At 38.8% G+C, this 21,574-nt stretch overlaps 1 protein-coding gene across 4 annotated transcripts in view; it reads right to left on the bottom strand.

Annotated features, from left to right (window-relative positions):
- Positions 1-21,574, bottom strand: part of Zyg11b (zyg-11 family member B, cell cycle regulator) — a 73,263-nt gene that overhangs the window by 6,886 nt on the left and 44,803 nt on the right. For 3 of the 4 annotated variants that reach the window (XM_040288681.2, XM_078026260.1, XM_013358952.4), the window contains 7 exons: positions 16,970-17,069; positions 16,669-16,719; positions 14,490-14,651; positions 14,332-14,379; positions 11,480-11,677; positions 11,306-11,358; positions 9,069-9,166 (listed from right to left, as the gene is read on the bottom strand). In XM_040288681.2, coding sequence (XP_040144615.1) covers positions 9,069-9,166; positions 11,306-11,358; positions 11,480-11,677; positions 14,332-14,379; positions 14,490-14,651; positions 16,669-16,719; positions 16,970-17,069 — 710 coding nt within the window. Of the gene's footprint in view, positions 1-6,855; positions 6,903-9,068; positions 9,167-11,305; positions 11,359-11,479; positions 11,678-14,331; positions 14,380-14,489; positions 14,652-16,668; positions 16,720-16,969; positions 17,070-21,574 lie in introns of all 4 variants that reach the window. The other variant, XM_078026259.1, reaches the window with a different exon arrangement.

Here is a 21,574-nt window from a genome sequence, read left to right as displayed (position 1 = left end):
GAGTCTCCAAATAAGAGGGGAAAAATGCAACTGGATGCTGTAATTGAAAGTGTTTTCAGTTGAAGACAAATGTTTTAGTCTGCTTTGCATCACAGTGACCTAAAATTTTTTATTAAATCCAAACAATCTAGGTGGTTTTTGTTTTGTTAAATTTTTTTTTGTTACTTGTATTTCTGATGTCCTAAGAATCCATTACTTAATTCAAGGTTGTAAAGTTTTGTTCTGTTTTTTTTCCTTTCTTCCATTTTTATATTGGTGCATACATATTGGTGTGATTTGCTGTTACATAGTTATATATGCACGTTTTAAAAAAATATATTTATTTTTAGTTGTAGTTGGACACAATACCTTTATTTTATTTATTTATTTTTATGTAGTGCTGAGGATCCAACCCAGCCCCTCATATGTACTAGGCAAGCGCTCTACCTCTGAGCCACAACTCGCCCCCTCCCTGTATATGCACTTTTTAAACTGTTTTTCTGGTGCCAGAGATTGAACCCAGGGGTGCTTAACCACTGAGATACATCTCCAGCCCTTCTTTTTAGTTTTTATTTTGAGACAAGGTCTTGCTAAATTGCTGAGGCTGGCTTTAAACTTGCTATCCTCCTCCCCCAGCCTCCCAAGCCACTAGGATTATAGGCATGTGCCACTGTGCCTGATATAACTTTTTTTTTTTTTTGGTGGGGAGTACCAGAGATTGAACTCAGGGCTACTTGACCACTGAACCAAAACCCCAGCCCTATTTTGTATTTTATATAAAGACAGGGTCTCTCTGAGTTGCTTAACACCTTGCTTTTGCTAAGGCTGGTTTTGAACTCATGATCCTCCTGCCTCAGTCCCCCAAACTGCTGGTATTAAGGGTGTGCCACCACACCCAGGCTGGCCTAAATTTTCTTTTTTAAATGAAGTTTCATAGTTATATTTCCTTCACAAAGTTTTATATATTTAGCTCTTACTGGTGGGTTTATAATCCACTTGGAGTTCATTTGTTGAAAAGCCTGCTCTTTTCCCAATGTTTCCGTAGCCTTGTTGAAAATAAACTGACCATAGAATTATGGCATTTTCCTAGATTCTCGATTCTAATGCATCAATTGACATGTTTTTCCTTAAATCAGCATACTTTGTGTGTGTGTGGTATTGGGGATTAAACCCAGGAGCACTATACCACTGAACTACACAACCCCAGCCATTTTTATTATGTATTTATTTTACTTTTACTTTTTTTGTTTTGTTTTTAGATGTTGATGGACTTTTATTTTATTCATTTATTTATATGTGATGCTGAGTATTGAACCCAGTGCCTTACACAATGGAGGCAAGTGCACTGATCCACAACCCCAGCCCCCACCTCGTTTTTTTTTCTTTAATATCTTTATTTCATTTTTATGTGGTGCTGAGGGAACCCACTGCCTCATGCATGCCAGGCAAGCGCACTACCACTTGAGCCACATCCCCAGCCCCCCACCCCTTGTTTTTAAAGAGTAAACAGAGTAGGATTTTAAGTAAGAAGAGATAAATTCCTACCATGAGAGAGGGGGGAATGATAGCAGAAAAACTCATGGTGGTGTGCCAGCTTAGGAGTTTATATATGGTTTTGGGCAGAGCATGGACTAAAATTTATTTAAAATAGATATTGAAAAAAGCATCCTGGCCACCATCTGGGTTCTCTTCCATCCTATCTGTGACCATCCTCCTTCCAGTAACTTCCATCTGGGTTCATCCCTGGGACAAAGGATTTGGTTGAAGGTGTTCCCAAGAGTCAGCCTCCAGGTTTTTTACATTTGAAATAAGCCTTAAAGGTATTCCTAAAATGGGGCCCATTATCCTGACTGCCTGGTCATTTTACTATCTATTCTATTTTATTATCATTTACTGTGAACAGGAAACTATGAGGATGGCCTTAGGCCTGAGCCTAAGCAATTCTTTATAAACTTTTTAAAAACTCCAGCGTGAAACCTGCAATCCCACTAGGCACACCAAACCGAGGAGCCCACCAGTATTGCCCTCAGGCACAAACAAGTCACTCCCCACAACCCTGATAAACTCAGAGTGAAGCCTCTGGCAGGCTGTCCTCACCTGATAAAAAGGAAAGGACAAAAGATCAGGGTGGGGACCACCAGACCAGATATTTTAACCTCAGAGTAAATGATGGAAGCTGATAAAGATTAAAAGGCGGGGGTCAAAAGCCCCCAAATTTAGTATAACAGAGCAAAGGAACAAACATTCAGTCAACCTACACTGATGCACACAAGCTGGAGAGCTTGATGAGGACCTGGATGACATCATCATTTGCTGATCCTCTGCATATTCCTCACCACTCTCAAACTCTATAGCCACATCTTGACCTTGGTGAGAATGGAAACTTCTAAGACCCTCTCCTCAGCCAGCTTTCAGCTCTACCCCAGGAGAAGTCTGCCTTGGTTCTGGACCCAATCACCTCGGTCTGAATGAGTGTGCATCTGCTGGACTTAAAAGCCTAAGGCTTGAGACTTTTGAATTGATACTTGAGCTTAGCACACAGAGGGAATGTCTGTCATTAGCCTGTCAGATTAGGTGTGTTTGCAGTGCTTAGAATTAATTAATCTAGAATTGTCTGCTGTGAATTGATTAATCTAGAATTTTTTTGCTGTGAATTGATTATGTTTATTGTAATGCCTAACATTAAAGATTGTCATTTTCTTGATTAAAAACCTATAGAGTAAAATTGTATTGAATGATTTGAATGAATAAAGCATTGAAAAGGGCAGAAGCATGTGGACATTCTTTATTTCTCCCCCTGGACTGGATAAGTCGCACCTTTTGCCCATCACAACAGGAACCCTGGCTTTGGAAATATGGACAGATTGGCCTTTGAAGAGCTATGCAGGAATTCTAGATTTCAAATTTGGGTTCTGGATTTGAGATACTACTTCATCTACATTTAAAAAGCTCAGGAGGTATGAGAATCAGAGTTCAAAGCCAGCCTCAGCAATTTAATGAGACCCTAAGAAACTGGTGAGATCCCGTCTCTAAATAAAAAATATAAAAAAGGGCTGGGGATATGGATCAGTGGATAAACACCACTACCAAAAACAAACAAAAAATCAACCAAACAAAAAAATCCTCAGGAGAAACAAAAACTGAGGACCCTAAAAACCACAGCTTCTCTCATGTAGGAACACAACAAATGGAGTTGGGGTTCTCTTCTGATTATTATCCCAGTTTTCACCACATAAGCTGTGAACTTGCGGGGCTAGTGGCACATTGATATACACATAGACCTTTACCATTTCCTGGCTTTCAGGGTGCTTAGTGTTCTCCCTAAGCCTGAGCCTAAGCAATTCTACTTTAAAAACTCCTGTTTGAAACCTCCAGTTTCACCAGGCACATCCAACAGATCCCTCCAGTACAGTCTCAAACTTCCCCTCACCCTGATAAATAGAGTGGGGCATGAGGCCCCTGGCAGGCTGTGAGAAAGGCGAGATCAGGGTGGAGATCACAAGACCAGATGTTTCTGACACAAGGGTAAATGATGTCATGGAGAAATCCCGTGGTAGCTGATAAGGATTGAAAGGGGAGTCAAAGCCCCAAAATTTAGTATAAATAATAGAGCAAATGAACAGGGATTTAGCCAGCCAAAACAAGGATGTACTCAAACTGGAGAGCCTGATGAGGACCTGACATCCCATCACTTATCATCGTTTCCTGATCCTCTGTGTGATCCTCATGCTCTCAAATTCTACCACCTCCTCTGGACCTTGGTGAGAGCCACAACTTCTCCCTAGGACCCTCTCCTCAACCAGTTGTCCCTCCAGGCCAGGAAAAGCCTGCCTTGGTTCTGGACCTGATCTCCTCGGTCTGATTGAGTGTGTGTATCTAGTGGACTTATAGCCTAAAGCTTGAGACTTTTGACCTTAGCACACAGAGGGAAGTCTGTCATTAGCCTATCATGATTAAGTGTGCTTGCAGTGCTTAGAATTAATCTAGAATGGTTTGCTGTGAATTAATTAATCTAGAATTGTTTGCTGTGAATTGATTATATCTATTGCAGTGCCCAGCATTAAGAATTTTTGTTTTCTTGATTAAGAATCCAGAGTGAAATTGTATTGAGTAACTTGAGGGAATAAAGCATTGAAAGGGGTAGAAGCGCGCAGACATTCTCTATTTCTCCCCTGTACTACATATGTCACAATTTTGCCCCCTCGCGACACTATGGTTTTTTCAGCACCTGTGTAGCACAGAAAGCTAGGGCTCCTGATCTAGGAAAGGAAGCCTATAAACATTCAAATAATGGCGGAATCCAGACCCATAGTGACTAACTTTTACTTTTTGTGGTACTAAGGATGGAGCATTCTACCTCCAAGCTACATCATTAGTCCTTTTTATTTTATTTGGAGACAAGGTCTTACTAGGTAGCCAAGATGGGCCTTGGAACTTTTTATTTTTTTAATATTTATTTTTTAGTTTTAGGTGGACACAATGTCTTTATTTTATTTTTATGTGGTGCTAAGAATTGAACCCAGTGCCTCACACATGCTAAGCAAGCGCGCTACCACTTGAGCAACATCCCCAGCCAGGGCCTTGAAACTTTTGATCCTTCTGCTTCAGCTTCACAAACTACTGGTATTGTAGGCATGCCACTATGCTTTATTCTAGTGCTTTAATTTTATTTATTTATTGATTGATTGATTGATTGGGTACTAGGGAGTGAATACAGGAGCACTTAACCACTGAGCCACATCACCAGCCCTTTTTAGCATTTTATTTAGAGACAGGATCTCCCTGAGTCACTTAGGGCCTCACTAAGCTGCTGAGGCTGGCTTTGAACTTATGATCCTCCTGCCTCAGCCTCCCAAGCCACAGGGATTACAGGCATGCACCACTACACTCGGTAGGCTATTTTTTGGTTTTATTTTTAGCTCTATGATCAATTTAGAGCTAATTCTTTTATGTAGTAGAGGTATAAATCAAAGTTCAATTTTTTTTACATATTTATATCCAGTTGTTCTAGCACCATTTGTTATAAAGACTCCTTTCTCCAACAAACTGCTTTGAACCTATGTAAAAATTTAATTAATTTTATATGTATATGTCTATGTCTGTATTCTCTGTTTTGATTCATTAATCTATTTTTCTTTCTTCTTTATATTTCTTTACTGGGAATTGAGCCCAGGGACGTTTTGCCACTGAACTATATCCCCAGGTGTTTGGGTTTTTATTTTGTTGTTGTTGTTGTTTTTTAGTTGCAGATGGCCACAATCTTTATTTTTATGTGGTGCTAAGGATCTAACCCAGGACCTCATGCATGCAAGGCAATCGCTCTACCACTGAGCTACAACCCAGGCCCCCAGGTGTTTTTATTTGAGACGAGATCTCACTATGTTCCTTAGGGCCTCGTTAAATTGCTGAGGTTGACCTCAAACTTGCCATCCTCCTGCCTCAGCCTCCCCAGTCACCACCAGGCATGTCCTACTTTTATCTATTTTTATGCCTCAACACTTTGGGGGCGGGGCGGTACCAGGGATTGAACCTAGGGGTACTCAATCCCTGAGTCACATCACCAGCCCTTTTTTGTATTTTATTTATCAGCAGGGTCTTGCTGACTTGCTTAGGGCCTTGTTAAACTGCTAAGGCTGACTTTGAATTCAAGATCCTCCTGCCTCAGCCTCCCAAGCTGCTGGGATCATAGGCATGCACCCCAGCACCTGGCCTGACACTATCTTGATTACTACAGGTTAATATATGTCAGATAATATAAGCCAAATTTGTTCTTCCTTTTTTATTTTTTAGTTGTAGTTAAACACAATACCATTATTTTATTTATTTATCTTTATGTGGTGCTAAGGATCAAACTCAGGGCCTCACAAATGCTAGATGTGCACTCTATGGCAGAGCCACAACCTCAGCCCTCTTTTTTGATTCTTGTTATTTCTTTCTCTGTTTATGATGTCTTTAAATTTAAATTTCTCCCCCCCCCCCATTTTTTCATCAAGGATTGAACCCAGGAGTGTTTTACCACTGAACCACATCCTCAGCCCTTTTGCCTATTCTCCTGCCTCAGCCTCCTGAGCCACTGGGATTATAGGTCTAACTCATTTTTTTGGCTTTTTTTTTCTTTATCCCCACCCTACCCCCCTTTTTCTTTGGCTTCTTGAGGTAGAAGTTGAAGTCACTGATTTGAGACATTTCTTCTTTTCTTATGTAGACATTTTGTATTTTTGTTATTGTTTCAGTGCTTGGGATCTAATCCAGGGCCTCATACATGCTAGATAGGCTCTCTACTACTGAACTATACATCTCTGTTCCCATATATAGACTTTTAATGTTATAAATTTCCCTCTTTTATCACATCCATCTCATCCATTTTGATGTTATTATGTTCATTCACTCATTTCAAGATACTTTTGTGCATGGCATATAACATGACTTTTTACTGACTCCTTTTAATGTTTTCTTTCCATTACCATTCTCGGTAATTTGATTCTAATGAGCTTTGTTATAATTTTATTACAATTTACTCTACTTGGCCTTTGTTGAGTTTCTTCAATATGTGGTTTTAGTTTCAATCAAATTTGGAGTATTTGCTACTATCGCTTTTTCCAATCTTTTTCTGTTCTCCCTCTTTCCACTAGTCAGACTCAAATTACACTTAAGACACTTGATGTTGTACCAAGGGTCACTGAGGTCTAAAATACTTCTTTTATGTATTCCAACTTTATGTTTGGACCATCTCTATTGTTATATCTTCAATTTCACTGATTTTTCCTTTTGGTGTTATCTGTTCTTAAGCTCATTGTATGAGTCACCTTTTTGTGGCTGAGACTAAAATACTTGACAAAAACAATACTAAAAGAGTTAAGTATTATTTTGGCTCACAGTTTTAGAGGTTTCAGTCCATGGTCAGCTGGCTTTATTACTTGGACCTGCAGTAAGGCATAATGACATGGTGGAAATGCTTGGCAGAGAAAAGATGCTCAGCTCATGATAGCCAGGAAGCAGACAGTATGTGATTACATCCCATCTTCTACAGTTTCTACTACCTCCCAATAATCTATTCAAATTATTAGTGCATTGATGAGGTCAGAGCCCTCATGACCTAGTCACCTCCCAAAAGCCCCATTTCTGAAGACTGCAGCATTAGGGAACACGTGAGCCTTTGGAGCCATTCCATATGCAAACTCATGTAGACCTCCCACCCCCATACTTTACCACTGAGCCAAATCCCAGTCCTTTTGATTTTTTAGAGACAAGGTCTTACTAAGTTACTGAGACTGGCTTCAAACTTGTGATCCTCCTACTTCAGCCTCCCAAGTAGCTAGGATTACACAGGTTTGCCACCACACCTCAAGGTAATTATATTACAACCTTCAAGAAATAAGAATATGGCTGGGTGTGGTATTGCTCAGAGGCTGAGGCAGGAGGACCACAAATTCAAAGTCAATCTCAAGGCCCTAAGCAATTTAGTGAGACCCTGTCTGTAAATAAAAAGGGCAGGGGATGTGGCTTTGTGGTTAAGTGCCCCTGGGTTCAATCCCTAGTAACAAACAAACAAAGAATGATATGAAACCTGACCTAAATGTTGCATCGGAGGCTCGGATAGAGCTTAGGGTTAGGGTGCTTACCTAATATGTACGAGCCATCCCAGCACCACACTCACACACACACACACACACACACACACACACACACATACACACACACACTCCTTTGAAAAATATATTTATAGGGCTGGGGTGTAGCTCAGTAGAGTGCCTGCTTCACACATGCAAGGCACTGGGTTTGATCCTCAGCACCACATAAAAATAAATAAATAAAGATACTATGTCCATCTACAACTAAAAAAAAAGATTTAAAAATACATTTATAGGGGCTGGGGATGTGGCTCAAGCGGTAGCGCGCTAGCCTAGCCTGGCATGCGTGCGGCCCGGGTTCGATCCTCAGCACCACATACAAACAAAGATGTTGTGTCCGCCAAAAACTAAAATAAATAAATAAATATTTAAAAAAAAAGCAAAAACATTTATATTTGTGTGTATACACACACAGTATACACAAACACACACATATTCTGTTTAATGCTGCCATTTTGCTGGGCATAGTAGCACATGCTTATAATCTCAGCTATTTAAGAGGCTGAGGCAGAAGAATTTTTTTTAGTTCAGGAGTTTGAGGCCTGCCTGGCAACACAGAACGACTCCATGTTTTAAAATAAATAAATGAACAGGGAAGGAGTGGGGAACTGCTGGGGAGTGATACTGCCCAAATTACATTGTTATGCATGTGCATTATGAATATGTAACAACAAATTCCATCAATATGTACAATTATAATGCGTAAACAAAAATGTGGAAAAAAAATAAATGAATGAATGAAAAGAAAAATACTTTGTTTCTCCAGGGATAATAGGTACTAACAATAATGTCTTATATAATGAAATTTGGGGTGAATAAAGATTAGGCACTGGAATGTTTGATAAATAGCAGTGACCCTACTTAGGATCTTTTATTCAACAAATGGGACTCACTATAGGTTTTTTGTTTGTTTGTTTTTATACTGATCTGTATTCTTTTATTTTTTATTTTTTATTTATTTTTTAGTTTTCGGCGGACACAACATCTTTGTTTGTATATGGTGCTAAGGATTGAACCCGGGCCGCATGCATGCCAGGCGAGCGCACTACCACTTGAGCCACATCCCCAGCCCCATTGTTGTTTTTTTTAAATATTTTTTTAGTTGTAAGTGGACACAATGCCTATATTTTATTTATTTATTTATTTCTATGTGGTGCTGAGGATCAAACACAGTGTGCCACAAATGCTTTACCACTGAGCTAAAACCCCAGCCTTCACTATACGTTCTTAATCTTTAAATTCCATGAGGTCAGAACAGTATCTCCATTATAGCACTATCATTCAGTATTGCCAAGCTCCTTCTAAAAGATTCTTTTAGTTTATAACCTCAAATTCTCTTATATCTTTAAAAGTCAGTGTCCTTACAACCCACTACAATACACAAATGAGAAATGGGTTTCTGTGAAAGGAGAATTTCACTTGAAAAGGAAAACTGTAATTCTCTTTTTTGATACATACGATTCTTGCTGCAGACATGTTGCATGGCCCAAACAGCCCACAGTTGGACTCCTGGTGTTGTGAAGCAGCCAAGTAGTGGGAAAAATGGATTAAAGGATCTAAAATTTCAAAAGAAAAGAATCAAAGTTACATTCTATATGTAGCGTTATTTTCTTTTTCTGGTACCAGGGATTGAACTCAGGGATACTCAACCGCTGAGCCACCTCCCCAACTCTATTTCATATTTTTCTCACCGAGTTGCTTAGCACCTTGCTTTTGCTAAAGCTGGCTTTGGATTCTCGATCCTCCTGCCTCAGCTTCCTGGGCTGCTGGGATTACAGGCATGGGTTACCGGCTTGTAGTGTTATTTTCTAAGTGGTAATTTCTAAACCTTTCATTTTAGAAATTTCACCTTGTTAATTCTAAATTAATATAAATGAATTTTAGAACATCTTTTTTTTGTCTTAGACTAATTTCAGAAAAGACTGCATTTAGATATATCTTGGTATAGAACATGAAAGGTGATTAGGACACAGAATCAAAAGAGGGGAAAAAATCTTTCAAAAACACTTTTTTTGGTCTTAAAATACACATTTTGAACATTAAAGGATGTTGATTTGGAAATTAAGAAATGGATAAGTTAGGCTATAACTAATTGAGAATATTCTGAAGGTCTAGAATCAGCTTTTTTATTTCTACTGGTCTTCACAAAAATGGGTAAAACATAAATTGGGAAGTCAAAAATGTTGGCAGCACTAGCACTTACGAAGAGACAAAAAAAATCAGTCATAAAAAAATTAAGAAGCAACCAGGAGGCTGAGGCCAGATGATTGCAAATTCAAAATCAGCAACTTAGAGAGACTGTAAGCAACCTAGTAAGACCCTCTCTCAAAATAAAAAATAAAAAGTGTGAATTGGCTCAGTGGTTAACCACCCTTGGGTTCAGTCCTTGGTTCAAAAAAGAAAGAGAGAAAAGAATAAAAGGCAGCAACCAGGAATACTTTGGGTAATTTAGTAAATTGGCTGTCAAGTCACTAAATTTTCATAAAGAGTTAGGAATTCAGTATGCACTTTAATTATTATAGTTTTCCTGAACAAATGTGGTATTACTTCTAGTTCTGTCAATGCTATCATGTTGTTTCAGATCTGTGTGTATTCACACATTGCTTTCTCATCAAAAAATCTCTTGCCCAACTTTAAGTATCTTTCAAAACTCAGTAGTAATTCACTTCCTTTAAATATCTTCCAGTATAAGGTTAAGGACTCTTATTTTTAATTTTATAACATTCTATGCACATCTAGCATAATGGTGAATTATATAAAATTCACACTTGATCTGCCTCACTAGAGTATAAGATTCTTGTGTGCAGCACCATGTCTTGGTCATCTTTGAATTCCAAGATTAGAGACAGGGGCTGGGGTCGTGGCTTAGCAGTAGATCACTTGCCTAGCACTTGCCTAGCACGTGCGAGGGCCTGAGTTCAATCCTCAGCACCACATAAAAATAAATAAATAAAATAAAGGTATTGTATCCAACTACAACTAAAAAATATAGAGACAAATCCTTGGGACTTATATATATATAGAAAGAATGATTAATGTATAGGTGACAGAAAAATGTCAAATATTTTGCTACTTTTTTTTTTTTTTTAATTGTACTGGAGACTAAACCCGGGAGTGCTCTACCACTGAGATATATAACCAGCCCATCTATTTTATTTTAAAACAGAATCTCACAGCCTGGAGCTTCTGATCCTCCTGCCCCTGCCTCCTGAGTAGCTGGGATTCCTCGGGTGTGCCACCACACCACGCAAAATTTTGCTTCTTTTAAAGCCAGTACTAATAAGAGAAAAATTATACATCTAATAGAGGTAATTTTGAAGTATGAAAAATGACTGATTGATTTCAGGGGCACTTGACCACTGAGCCATATCCCCAGCCCTATTTTGTATTTTATTTAGAGACAGGGTCTCAGTGAGTTGCTTAGTGCCTCACTTTAGTTGAGACTGGCTTTGAACTTGTGTTCCTTCTCCCTCAGCCACCTGGGCCACTGGGTTACAGAGCTACTGGGATTATACTGCGCCCAGCTGGACACTAGCTTTGGTCACTAGCTTTTTAATCTTTTTTTTTTTTTGTGTGTGTGTGTGTGTTGCTTGGGATGGAACAAAGGGCCTCAGGCATGCTAAGCAAACAATCTAATAACTGAGCTATATCCTCAGTGCTCCCACTGGTCGTTTACTAATTATCATGTTAATTACCTGTATGCTACCATTTCACACTCTGGAGTTGGCCATTTCAAAATAGCTGAATGCTAGAAGACATAAGACATACAGGAAGAATTATAATAATTATTAATATCACATTATCATATTATAAGACTCTGATAGTTTAACCAATATGTAATTTTTCTAGAAAATGAAAAATGACCCTACCAGGTCATCAAGAAGAGAATTCCTCTGGCTACGGCTTAATGTCCAAGCTTGTTCTCCTCTTGATATTAAATGTGCAATAATTCCAGCTGCAAAGTAACTGACTTCCACTTCAACACTGTGTAGGAGACTACTGATGTGGTCTATAAAATCTTTCCACATTAATTCAGAATGCAATTCTTGAACTTCAGCTATATTGTTCTGGGAAAAAAAATAATATATAAAAATTAATGCAATACACATACTAAGTGGTTAAGGGAACTGTCTTCAGACACTGAACAACAAACAATGCCAGAAGGTGACTGCTGAGAGAAAAGTATTCAAATGGTGCAGTTTCCAGATTACAATGAACCCAAAGAGAACCTTGCTGTTTTGTTGAGTTGAGAAGGCAGAAGTTGTAATTCAGGGTAGCCAAGCTTCAAAATTTTGTAAAACAGGGTATTGGAAAGGAAAGAGAGAGTGAGTATCAATAGTCAGACACATACACAGAGACAGAGTTGTATAGATGTACCCTCAAATCTTTGGCTGACTAATTATATGATATGGGGTGAAATGCCATGAGGCTGAGTTAGAATAGAAGAAGGAAGGATGGCTAGAAAGGAGACAAACTGGGAAGGAAAAAGAAACTATAATTTTAAATCTAAAACTCTCATGAGGGGCTATTGTTGTGGCTCAGGGGTAGAGCACTTGCTTAGCATACATGAGGCACTGGGTTTAATCCTCAGCACCACATAAAAATAAATAAATAAAATTTAAGTATTATATCCATCTACAAAGAAAAACATTAAAAATAAATAAATAAACAAATAAAGCCTGCACGAACACTCTCTCCTTCACTTGCCAGACCTGTTTTCCTCCAGGCCTGAATTTTAAATAAAGGTCCAATAAATCTTAGGGTACTGTAAATTCAGTTAAATAGAGCCTATATACCTTGTCAGTTTACAGAATGTATTTTTAGACAGAATAAGAGAAGCAGAGAGAGAGAAAGAGAGAATGTTAAAAAGCTATTACATGGGTACAGACTAAGTGCTATTAATTCAACTTAAAGATTCTAAAGAACCAGATCACCCAGAACGACTCTGTTCCTTGATCAAAAGAATGGAGCTCATTAGGCTGATGCTCAACACTTAACAAAGTTTCCCTTAAAAGAAGAAGCCTAAGACCCCAAAAGTGCGTCTCACTTTTTTTGTTTGTTTTGTTTTATATCATGAATTGAACCCAGTATTCTACCTCAGAGCACATCCCCAGTCCATTTTATTTTTTATTTTGAGACAGGGACTAAGTTGCTTAGGGCCTCACTAAACTGCTGAAACTTGTCCTTGATCTTGCAATCTTCCTGCCTCAGCCTCCTGAGTCACTGGGATTACAGGCATGCTTTACCATAGCCAGCTGGCATCTCACTCTTGAGTGCCTACACTCCCTGTGCTTTGAATGCATATCCTGCTCTATTGTTTGCTTTCCTGGGTAAATCTCCTTACTTTTTCTAAATAAACCTCTGCTTGTGCCTCTTTGATACATACTGAAATTCCTTTCTGCAGTGTCAAGAACCTGCCAGGGCAGAATTAAGGTCTCCACTTGAGATACACAATACTTCTGGCGAAGATTTAAAAGAGCTATTATAAATATTACTCAAGATAAAATAAGAACATAAGCATGAGGAGAAAAAAATATATATAAGAAAGGGATGTGGCTCACTGGTAGAATATTTGCTTAGAATGCACTGGGTTCAATTCCAAGTACTGTAAAAATTGCTAACTTTGTGGTAATTTCTTGCCAATGTTATGGGCCAGGATATATGGGAAATAACCAAACATAACTCCGTTTTACCCTGAGACTCCTTGTCATGTAAGAAATGCTTTTCCCATGGGAACACCCTGCCTCTACACCCATCAACAGTTGCTTAGGATAGCATGTTTGGCAATACAAAATGGCAATTCTTATGCAATGTAAAATTGTTCTCTTTTTGATTCCCATTTTTCTTGGACAATGTACCCTGTCAAAGAATGATTGTCTAGATATTAGTAACCATTCTTTAACTTGTAGTCAACTAGTGGGCTGGTGAATAAAGATGGTTCCATCTCCTGCTTTAAGATTGACTTGGTGATTTATTGCAATCTTGCCATAACACCCAGAGGGTGATGCAGGAGGACTGCAAGTTCAAGGCTAGCCTGGACAACTAAGTAACCCCCTGTCTCAAAATAAAATTTAAAAAGGGGTTGGGGATGTAGCTTAATGGTAGATTGCTTGCTTACCCAGCATGCTCAAATCCCTGAATTCAATATTAAGTACTCCAGACAGAGAGAAGAGAGAAGAAGAGGGAAAAGGAGAGAAGAGAAGAAAGGAGAAGGAAGGGGAGAAGAGAAGAGGAGAGAGGGAAGGAGAGGACAGGAGAAGGGAGGGGAGAAAGAACAAACATGAGAAATATCAATTCCTCTCTCTCTTGGCGTATTAGTGATTATACTCGGGGTGCTCTACCACTGAGCCAAATCTCAGGCCCCACGCCTTTAAAATATATATATATATTTTTTTTAGTTGGATACAATATCTTTATTTTATTTATTTATTTTTATGTGGTGCTGACACTCAAACCCAGTGCCTCACATAGGCGAGGCATGAGCTCTATTACTGAGCCACAATCCATCCCTAGCCCCAGCACCCCACCCTTTTTTTTTGAGATAAGGTTTTGCTAAATTGCCCAACTTGCCTTTGAATTTGCAATTCTCTGGCCTCAGCCTTCTGAGTACTGGGATTATTGGCATGTGCTCCCATCACCTGTTCGGCAGCAGCTTTCAATGTATTCCCCCACAAGGAAACAAAGATAGCTTGGAATTTAACAGGAAATGTTTATATCTTACCAAAAGTCCTAGAACTTTCTGTTGAATGGATGACTCAGTTGGGAAAGACTGTAACAAAGAAAGGGAAACCTGTAATTACCCAAAGAACCAAATATAACAAATAAATGCATAAATAAGTAAATCAATGTTAAAACAGTAGACCAAGTTCTCATTCTAACCTCCAGAACTCTCATGAAGAGTTCTAAGCCTTGGTTTTCAATAAAGTGTCTACAAGTGGTTGGGGATTCATCTGTGAGGTTCCAAAGTGCACTCAAAGTAAACTTCAATGTAGTATCCACTGAATTTTGGTTGGTTTTCTGCTTCACTATTTGAAGAAGTTGCTAAAAGAAATAAAACAGAATTAATTTTTCATTATTGAATTGTCATTATAATTTGTGATTTTTTTGTTTTGTTTTGTTTTTTTTTGGTGCTAGGGATTGAACCCAGGGCTTCATACATTTTAGGCAAGTGCTCCAAACCTGAGCTATATCCCTACCCCTTTTTATTTTGAGACAGGATCTCACTAAGACGCTCAGGTTGGCCTTGAATTTGCAATCCTCCTACCTCGGCCTCCAAAGTTATTGAGATTACAGGAGTGCACCAGCATACCTAGGCCCAGTCCTTTCTTAAACATTTTGAGACAGGGTTTTTCTAAAGTGCCCAGGCTGGCCTTGAACTTGTGATCCTCCTGCATTACTGGGATTATAGGTGCAGGACTTTTTTTTTTTTTTTTCTTAAACCTTCAGTACTGGGGATTGAATCTAGGTCCATTCTACACCCCAGCCCTTTTATTTATTTATTTATTTTTTAATATTTACTTTTTGGTTTTAGGTGGACACAATATCTTTATTTTACATTTATGTGGAGCTGAGGACTGAACCAAGGGCCTTGCACCTTCTAGGCGAGCACTCTACCACTGAGCCACAACCCCAGCCCCCAGCCCTATCTTATTTTTTATTTGAGATAGGGATTCACTAAATGCTGAGGCTGGCTTCAAGCTTGCAATCCTTCTGCCTTAGCCTCCTGAGTCACTGGGATTACAAGCATGCACTAACACACTGGGCTAGATAGGACTTTGTTGTTGTTGTTGTTTTTGTACCAGGGATTAAACCCAGGGTGCTTACTCACTGAGCCATATTCCCAGCCCATGTTTTATCTAAGTTGCAGGGGCTAGCTTTGAACTTGTGATCCTCTTGCCTCAGCTTCCCAAATCACTGGAATTACAGATATGTGCCACATAACCCAGATAGATAGGATCTTATTACTATGTAGGGCCCCAGGATCTTAATGCTTATGTAGGCCCCAAAGGTTCAAGTAATTTGCCTAAAATTCACAAGTAAGATTACAAATTAGAATCTAGGTCATCTTACTTAGGGCTTTCTCCATCTGTTAAGGCATGAAGTTGCTTCTTGAAAATAAATGAATACATCCATTAAGAAGTAATAAAGGGGCTGGGGTTGTGGCTCAGTGGTGTAGTGCTTGCCTCGCATGCGTGAGTCCCTGGGTTCAATCCTCAGCAAACCATAAAATAAACAAATAAAAAATAAAGACATCAGGTCCATCCACAACTAAAAAACATTAAAAAAAAAAGAAGTAATAAAAAATCCAGGTGCAGGGATGCACGCCTATATCCCAGCATCTAGGGAGGCTGACACAGGAGGATCAGAGTTCAAACAGAGCCTCAGCAAAAGAGAAGCACAGAGCAACTCAGTGAGACTCTGTCTCTAAATAAAATACAAAGTAGGGCTGGGGATGTGGCTCAGTGGTTGAGTGCCCCTGAATTCAATCCCTGGTACCCGGCCCCCCCCCAAAAAAAAAGAAGAAGAAGAAGAAATAATAAATTGTTTTAAAAAAATAGAGGCTGAGGGTGTAATTCAGTAGACCAGCACTTGCCTAGCATGTAAAAGCTCTGAAGTCAGTCCCCAGTACCAAGCTAGGCATGGTGGTGCTCACTTAGAATCCTAACTACTCAAGAGGCTGAGACAAGGGGCTGGGGATGTGGCTCAAGCGGTAGCGCGCTCGCCTGGCATGTGTGCGACCCGGGTTCGATCCTCAGCACCACATACCAACAAAGATGTTGTGTTCGCCGAGAACTAAAAACTAAATATTAAAATTTAAAAAAAAAAAAAAAAAAGAGGCTGAGACAAGGAGGATCACAAGTTCCAGACCAGCGTAGACAACTTAGTGAGACTCTGTCAGCAGTAGAACATCACTGGGTTCAAACCCTAATACCAGAAAAACACACACACATGTGTACAGGTATATATGTGTATACAGTCAGAAGATACAAAACACTGCCTGAAAATAAGAAAAATAAATAACATCTAGTAGACTGCAGAGAGGAGATAATGAGCTTACCCTGACAATGAAGAGCTCAGCACCAAGCTGTGCAGTTTGTTCTGTAGAAAGCTAGAAACAAGCACAAGACAAAGTAAATGTCCAAAAACTAATAGTGTGAGTTTACTACCATTTATTTTAATAGACTCTAAAGCCAAAATATCTGACCAACTTGGAATTCTCGAATATTTAATGCAGCTTGAATAAGTAGGCTGGCCAAGAGGCTTAATGATATTTCTAGGACTCAAGAGGATGGGGGCAGATGGTAACTTTAATGGGAAACAACTTCCTATAGAAAATTATTCGCCAGGAGTTGAGGTACCTTGGCAGCTAGGATGGAAATGATAGCAACTGCCATCCTTTGCATATTTTGATCCTCGTGGTTGCAGAGCCACTGCATGACAAGCTTGGCTGCTTCAAACCTGAAAACACATATAGGGTTTCATGAGTTAATTCTGGAGGCCCATAATTAGTTTCAGAGCTCTAGCTGGGAATTGATGCTATAACTGAAGTAGGTGCAATCAGAAAGTGAAAATTCCTCTTAACTGATAGGGAATAAACAATTACACTTAATGTTTTCTAGATGATGCCTTATTAATTCTGATATTTTATAAAGAATTAACAATTTGGAAAATATGGTCAAAAGTGCATTTCATCTTCTAGAATTATCACCTATTTTATATTTCTATACTACAGGGACTTTGTTATTTTTATTTTATTTTATTTTTGGTACCAGGGATTGAACTCAGGTGCACTCAACCACTAAGCCACATACCCAGCCCTGTTGTGAATTTTATTTAGAGACAAGGTGTCACTGAGTTGCTTAGTGCCTTGCCATTGCTGGAGCTAGCTTTGAACTCAAGATCCTCCTGGCTCAGCCTCCTGAGCCACTGTAATTACAGGCGTGTGCTACCATGCCTACCTATACCACAGTGTTAATTTAAGCATTTTCTGGGCTCCTCATAGCACATAGCAAAAATAGGAACTTTCATTAATTCACAAACATTTACTGAAAATCTGCTTTGTTCCAGAGTGTTCTTAGTGGTAGAGATAGAGCAGTGACCAAAGCCAAAAAAAAAAAAAAAAAAAAAAAATCCTTCTCATAGATTTTATATCTAGGGAAGAAGAAAAAAGACATTAAATCAGGTAAATAAATAAAATATATGGTATGGCATATACTACAAAAAATAATAAGCAGGGAAAGAGAAGATATGAAATGGTGAAATTTTATTTACGGACACTTAGTAAGTACAGCCTTTTTAACTTTTTGAAGAAGTATAAGAGCAAGCTACATTAATGTAAAAGGAAAAGCATTCAGGATAGAGAGGAAATACATGGACATGAACTGTGATGTACCTGGAGGTTTTGAGAAATAGCATGGAAGCCAGTGAGGCCAGAACAGAGAAAAGCAGGGCAAGACTCTGAGATGAAGTCAGAGATGAGTAACAGGGGAGCCAGATAAAGAGTTTTAGTAAAGAATTAGCTTGACCTGGGTTTTAGCTCAGTGGTAGAGCTAAAACCCAGCACATACGAGGCACTGGGTTCAATCTTCAGCACCACATAAAAATAAATGAAAAAAGGTTTTATTTATTGTCTACCTACAACTAAAGAAAATTAAAAAAAAAAAAAAAAAGAAAGAAATTAGCTTGCTAGACAGTAGTGCATACCTTAATCCCAGCTACTCAGGAGGCAGAGGCAGGAGGATCACAAGTTTGAAGCAAGCTTAGGCAACATAGCATAAGACCTGGTCTCAAAATAAAAAGTTAATAGGTCTAGAGGTGTAGCTCAGTGGTGGAGCACTCACCTCGCATGTGTGCTTAATCCACAGTGTGGGGGAAAAAAAAAAGAATTAGCTTTTTCTCTGAATGAGATAAAAAGACATGGAAGCTTTCTGAGTACAGATATGACAGGCACTGACTGATGGTTTATTTTGTTTTTTGGTACTGTGGATTGAATCTAGGGATGCTTTCCCAAAGAGCTATATCCTCTGTCATTTTTATTTTTGATTCTGAGATAAGATTTCACTAAATTGCTGAGTTGGCCTCAAACTTGAAAACCTCCTATCTCAGGCTCCCAAGTCACTGGGATTATAGGCATGTGCCATTGTACCAGGCCCAATTCACTGATGTTTTTTAATAGGATTACTCTATTAGCTATGTGTAGAATGAGCATCAGAAGGCAAGAGACAGAAGCAGGAGAGCAGTTCAAAAGCTAGTACAATAATTGAAAAAGAAAATCACTTTTAGTCTAGTCTGGGTAGAAATGTCAGTAGAGAAAAATTGTAGAATTCTGGATATATTTTGAAATAGGGATTGAACCCAGGGTTTTGTGCATGCAAGGCAAGCCCTTTACCAACTAAGCTATATTCCCAGCCCAGTAAGTCATTGTTGACTTCTCAAACCCTTAGTGTTTTGTTTATAACTCACTCAGCGATCCATAATCATCCAGAGACTCACCTGAGTCCTCCCAATGGCTTGTGAGGTTCTTGAGGAAAGGAACCATATCCTATTTATACCTTTATGCCAGATACCCAATACAGTGATTAACAAATAAGTAGTGTTTCATACATGTTGGCTGAATGATTATATTGAGATTGATGTTCTGCAACTTCCCTCATTTAATGTTACCTCCTTTTATTCCCAAGGCCATCTCTGAGCAGGTATATTTTATTTTATTTGTATAGCTGTGTGGAACTGAGAATCCAATCTAGGGCTTCATGCATGTTAGGCAAATGCCCTTATCACTGAGCTGTATTATTACTTCCCCAACCCAGGGACACTTTACCACTGAGGTATATCCCCAGCCCTTTCTATATTTTACTTTGAGACAAGGTCTCACTAAGCGGTTGAGGCTAGCCTTGAATTTGTAATCATCCTATGTCAGCTTCCAAAGTCACTGGGATTACAAGTGTGTGCCACTGTGCCAAGCCCAGCCCAACCCAGCATTCTTTTTTTGGTACTAGGTATTGAACCTAGGGCCACACCCCCAGCCCTTTTTATATTTTGTTTAGAGACACAGTCTCACTAAGTTGCTTAGGACCTCATTAAATTTCTAAGGCTGGCTTTGAACTTGCAATCCTCCTGCTTTGGCCTCCTGAGCCCCTAGGATTACAAAGTAGACTCCAACCCAGCAGTTTTAGATTTATAAGGTGGTTCTGTTTCCATTGCTTTCCCTTCAGTTTGTGACTGCATGTTAGCAGTAAACTTGTCACAGAACTTAAGGCATGATGTTGCTACTGTATAGCATTCTAGAATTCTAGGATGGATCTACACTTTCAAATCTTTGCTGCTGCTTCTTCTTCTTCTTCTTCTTCTTTTTTTTTTTTTGCTACTAAAGATTAAACTCAGGGTTTCAGGAATGCTAGGCAAGTACTCTACCACTGAGGGACATCCTCAACCCTTTTTATTTTGAGAGTCGAGTCTCACTAAATTGGCCATAATGACCTTGAACTGTGATTCTGCTGCCTCAGCCTTCAGAGTTGCTAGGATTACAGCTGTGCACTACCATGCCCAGCTAAGTGTATAGATTTTGAAGCCAGGTTTTGAATTCCAGTTACTCAATGATAATAATAAAATGAATTATTTTATCATGTAAAGCAATGCAGTCAAATCATTAAGAACATCATATACTTTGGAGTCAGCCCGGATTCGAATACCAGTTTTATCACTTAGTAATTTTGGGACCCTGGTAAATTCCTTAATTCCTCTGAACTTCAATATTTTTATCTGTAAAATAACAACAAAAACATTCCATAAGGTAGCTGTGAGGATTAAACATCACATGGACTGGGATATAGTTCAGTGACAGAGCATTTGCTTAGTATAAGCAAGGCCCAGGGTTTGATTCTCAGCACTGCAAATATGCAAATAATACTAATATCACATACAAGCTCACAAACTTAGTACAAAACTTGTGACATAATAAGTTCTTGATAAAGGTTAATTTTTACTATTATTATTATTATTTACTCTTTTTGTGCTTTTATTCATGCAATTTCTCCAACATAAAACAACTCTATCATACTTTATCTTTAAAACTATTTATATATTATGGATATAAAAAGTAGAGACTCTGAAGTCAGCCTGGATTTATAGTTTTTGTTTGTTTTTTTATTTTATTTTTTGCAGTACTGGAGATCAAATCCAGGGCCCCTGCACACTAGGCCACACTGTTACCACTGAGCCACATGCCCAGCCCACCAGTCTAGATTTAAATCTATACTACTCTACTTATTATCTTCATTACCTTGAACTTGTTTTTAAGCCTTTCTGTGCCTGTCTCCTCATCTATAAAATGAACATAAGAATAACAATATTACTGATTGTTGTAAGGACTGACTAAGCATATGAAAAACATTTGGGAATGGTGCGTGACGCGTTCATTATTATTATATCAAGTGCCATCACTAACATGAAGATTTTTTTTTTTCCAGCGCTAGGAATTAAACCCAGGGCTTTGCACATGCTAGGCAAGTGCTCAACCTGAGCTACCTCCCCAGCTCTTTTATTTTATTTTGAGGCAAGAATCCCACTAAGTTTCCCAGGCCTGCCTCAGCCTCCTGAGTAGCTTGTATTGTAGGTATGCATGAGCTTAGTTTCAATGATCACCAATCACATATCACCTTTCTTTCCTTGCTTGGGGTTCTAGTGAATTTTTCCAAGATCTCTTCTATGAAAACTTCTGTCTCTTGTTATACTCATTTAGTTACTCATCCACCCATCCATTAAATATTCACATAAACACTAGAGACAGAACTGGGGTTGTGGCTCAGTGGTACAGCACTTGCCTACCATGTGTGATGTACTGGGTTCAATTCTCAGCACCGCATATAAATAAATGAATAAAATAAAAGGCCCATCATCATCTAAAAAAATATTAAAAAACAAAAACAAAAACACACACCAGAGCCAGGTTCGATGGTACACGC

Source organism: Ictidomys tridecemlineatus, chromosome 11, assembly GCF_052094955.1.
Source record: "Ictidomys tridecemlineatus isolate mIctTri1 chromosome 11, mIctTri1.hap1, whole genome shotgun sequence".
Lineage (NCBI taxonomy): Eukaryota > Metazoa > Chordata > Mammalia > Rodentia > Sciuridae > Ictidomys > Ictidomys tridecemlineatus.
Note: the sequence above shows the minus strand (reverse complement) of the source record. Positions and strands in the feature narration are given on the sequence as shown.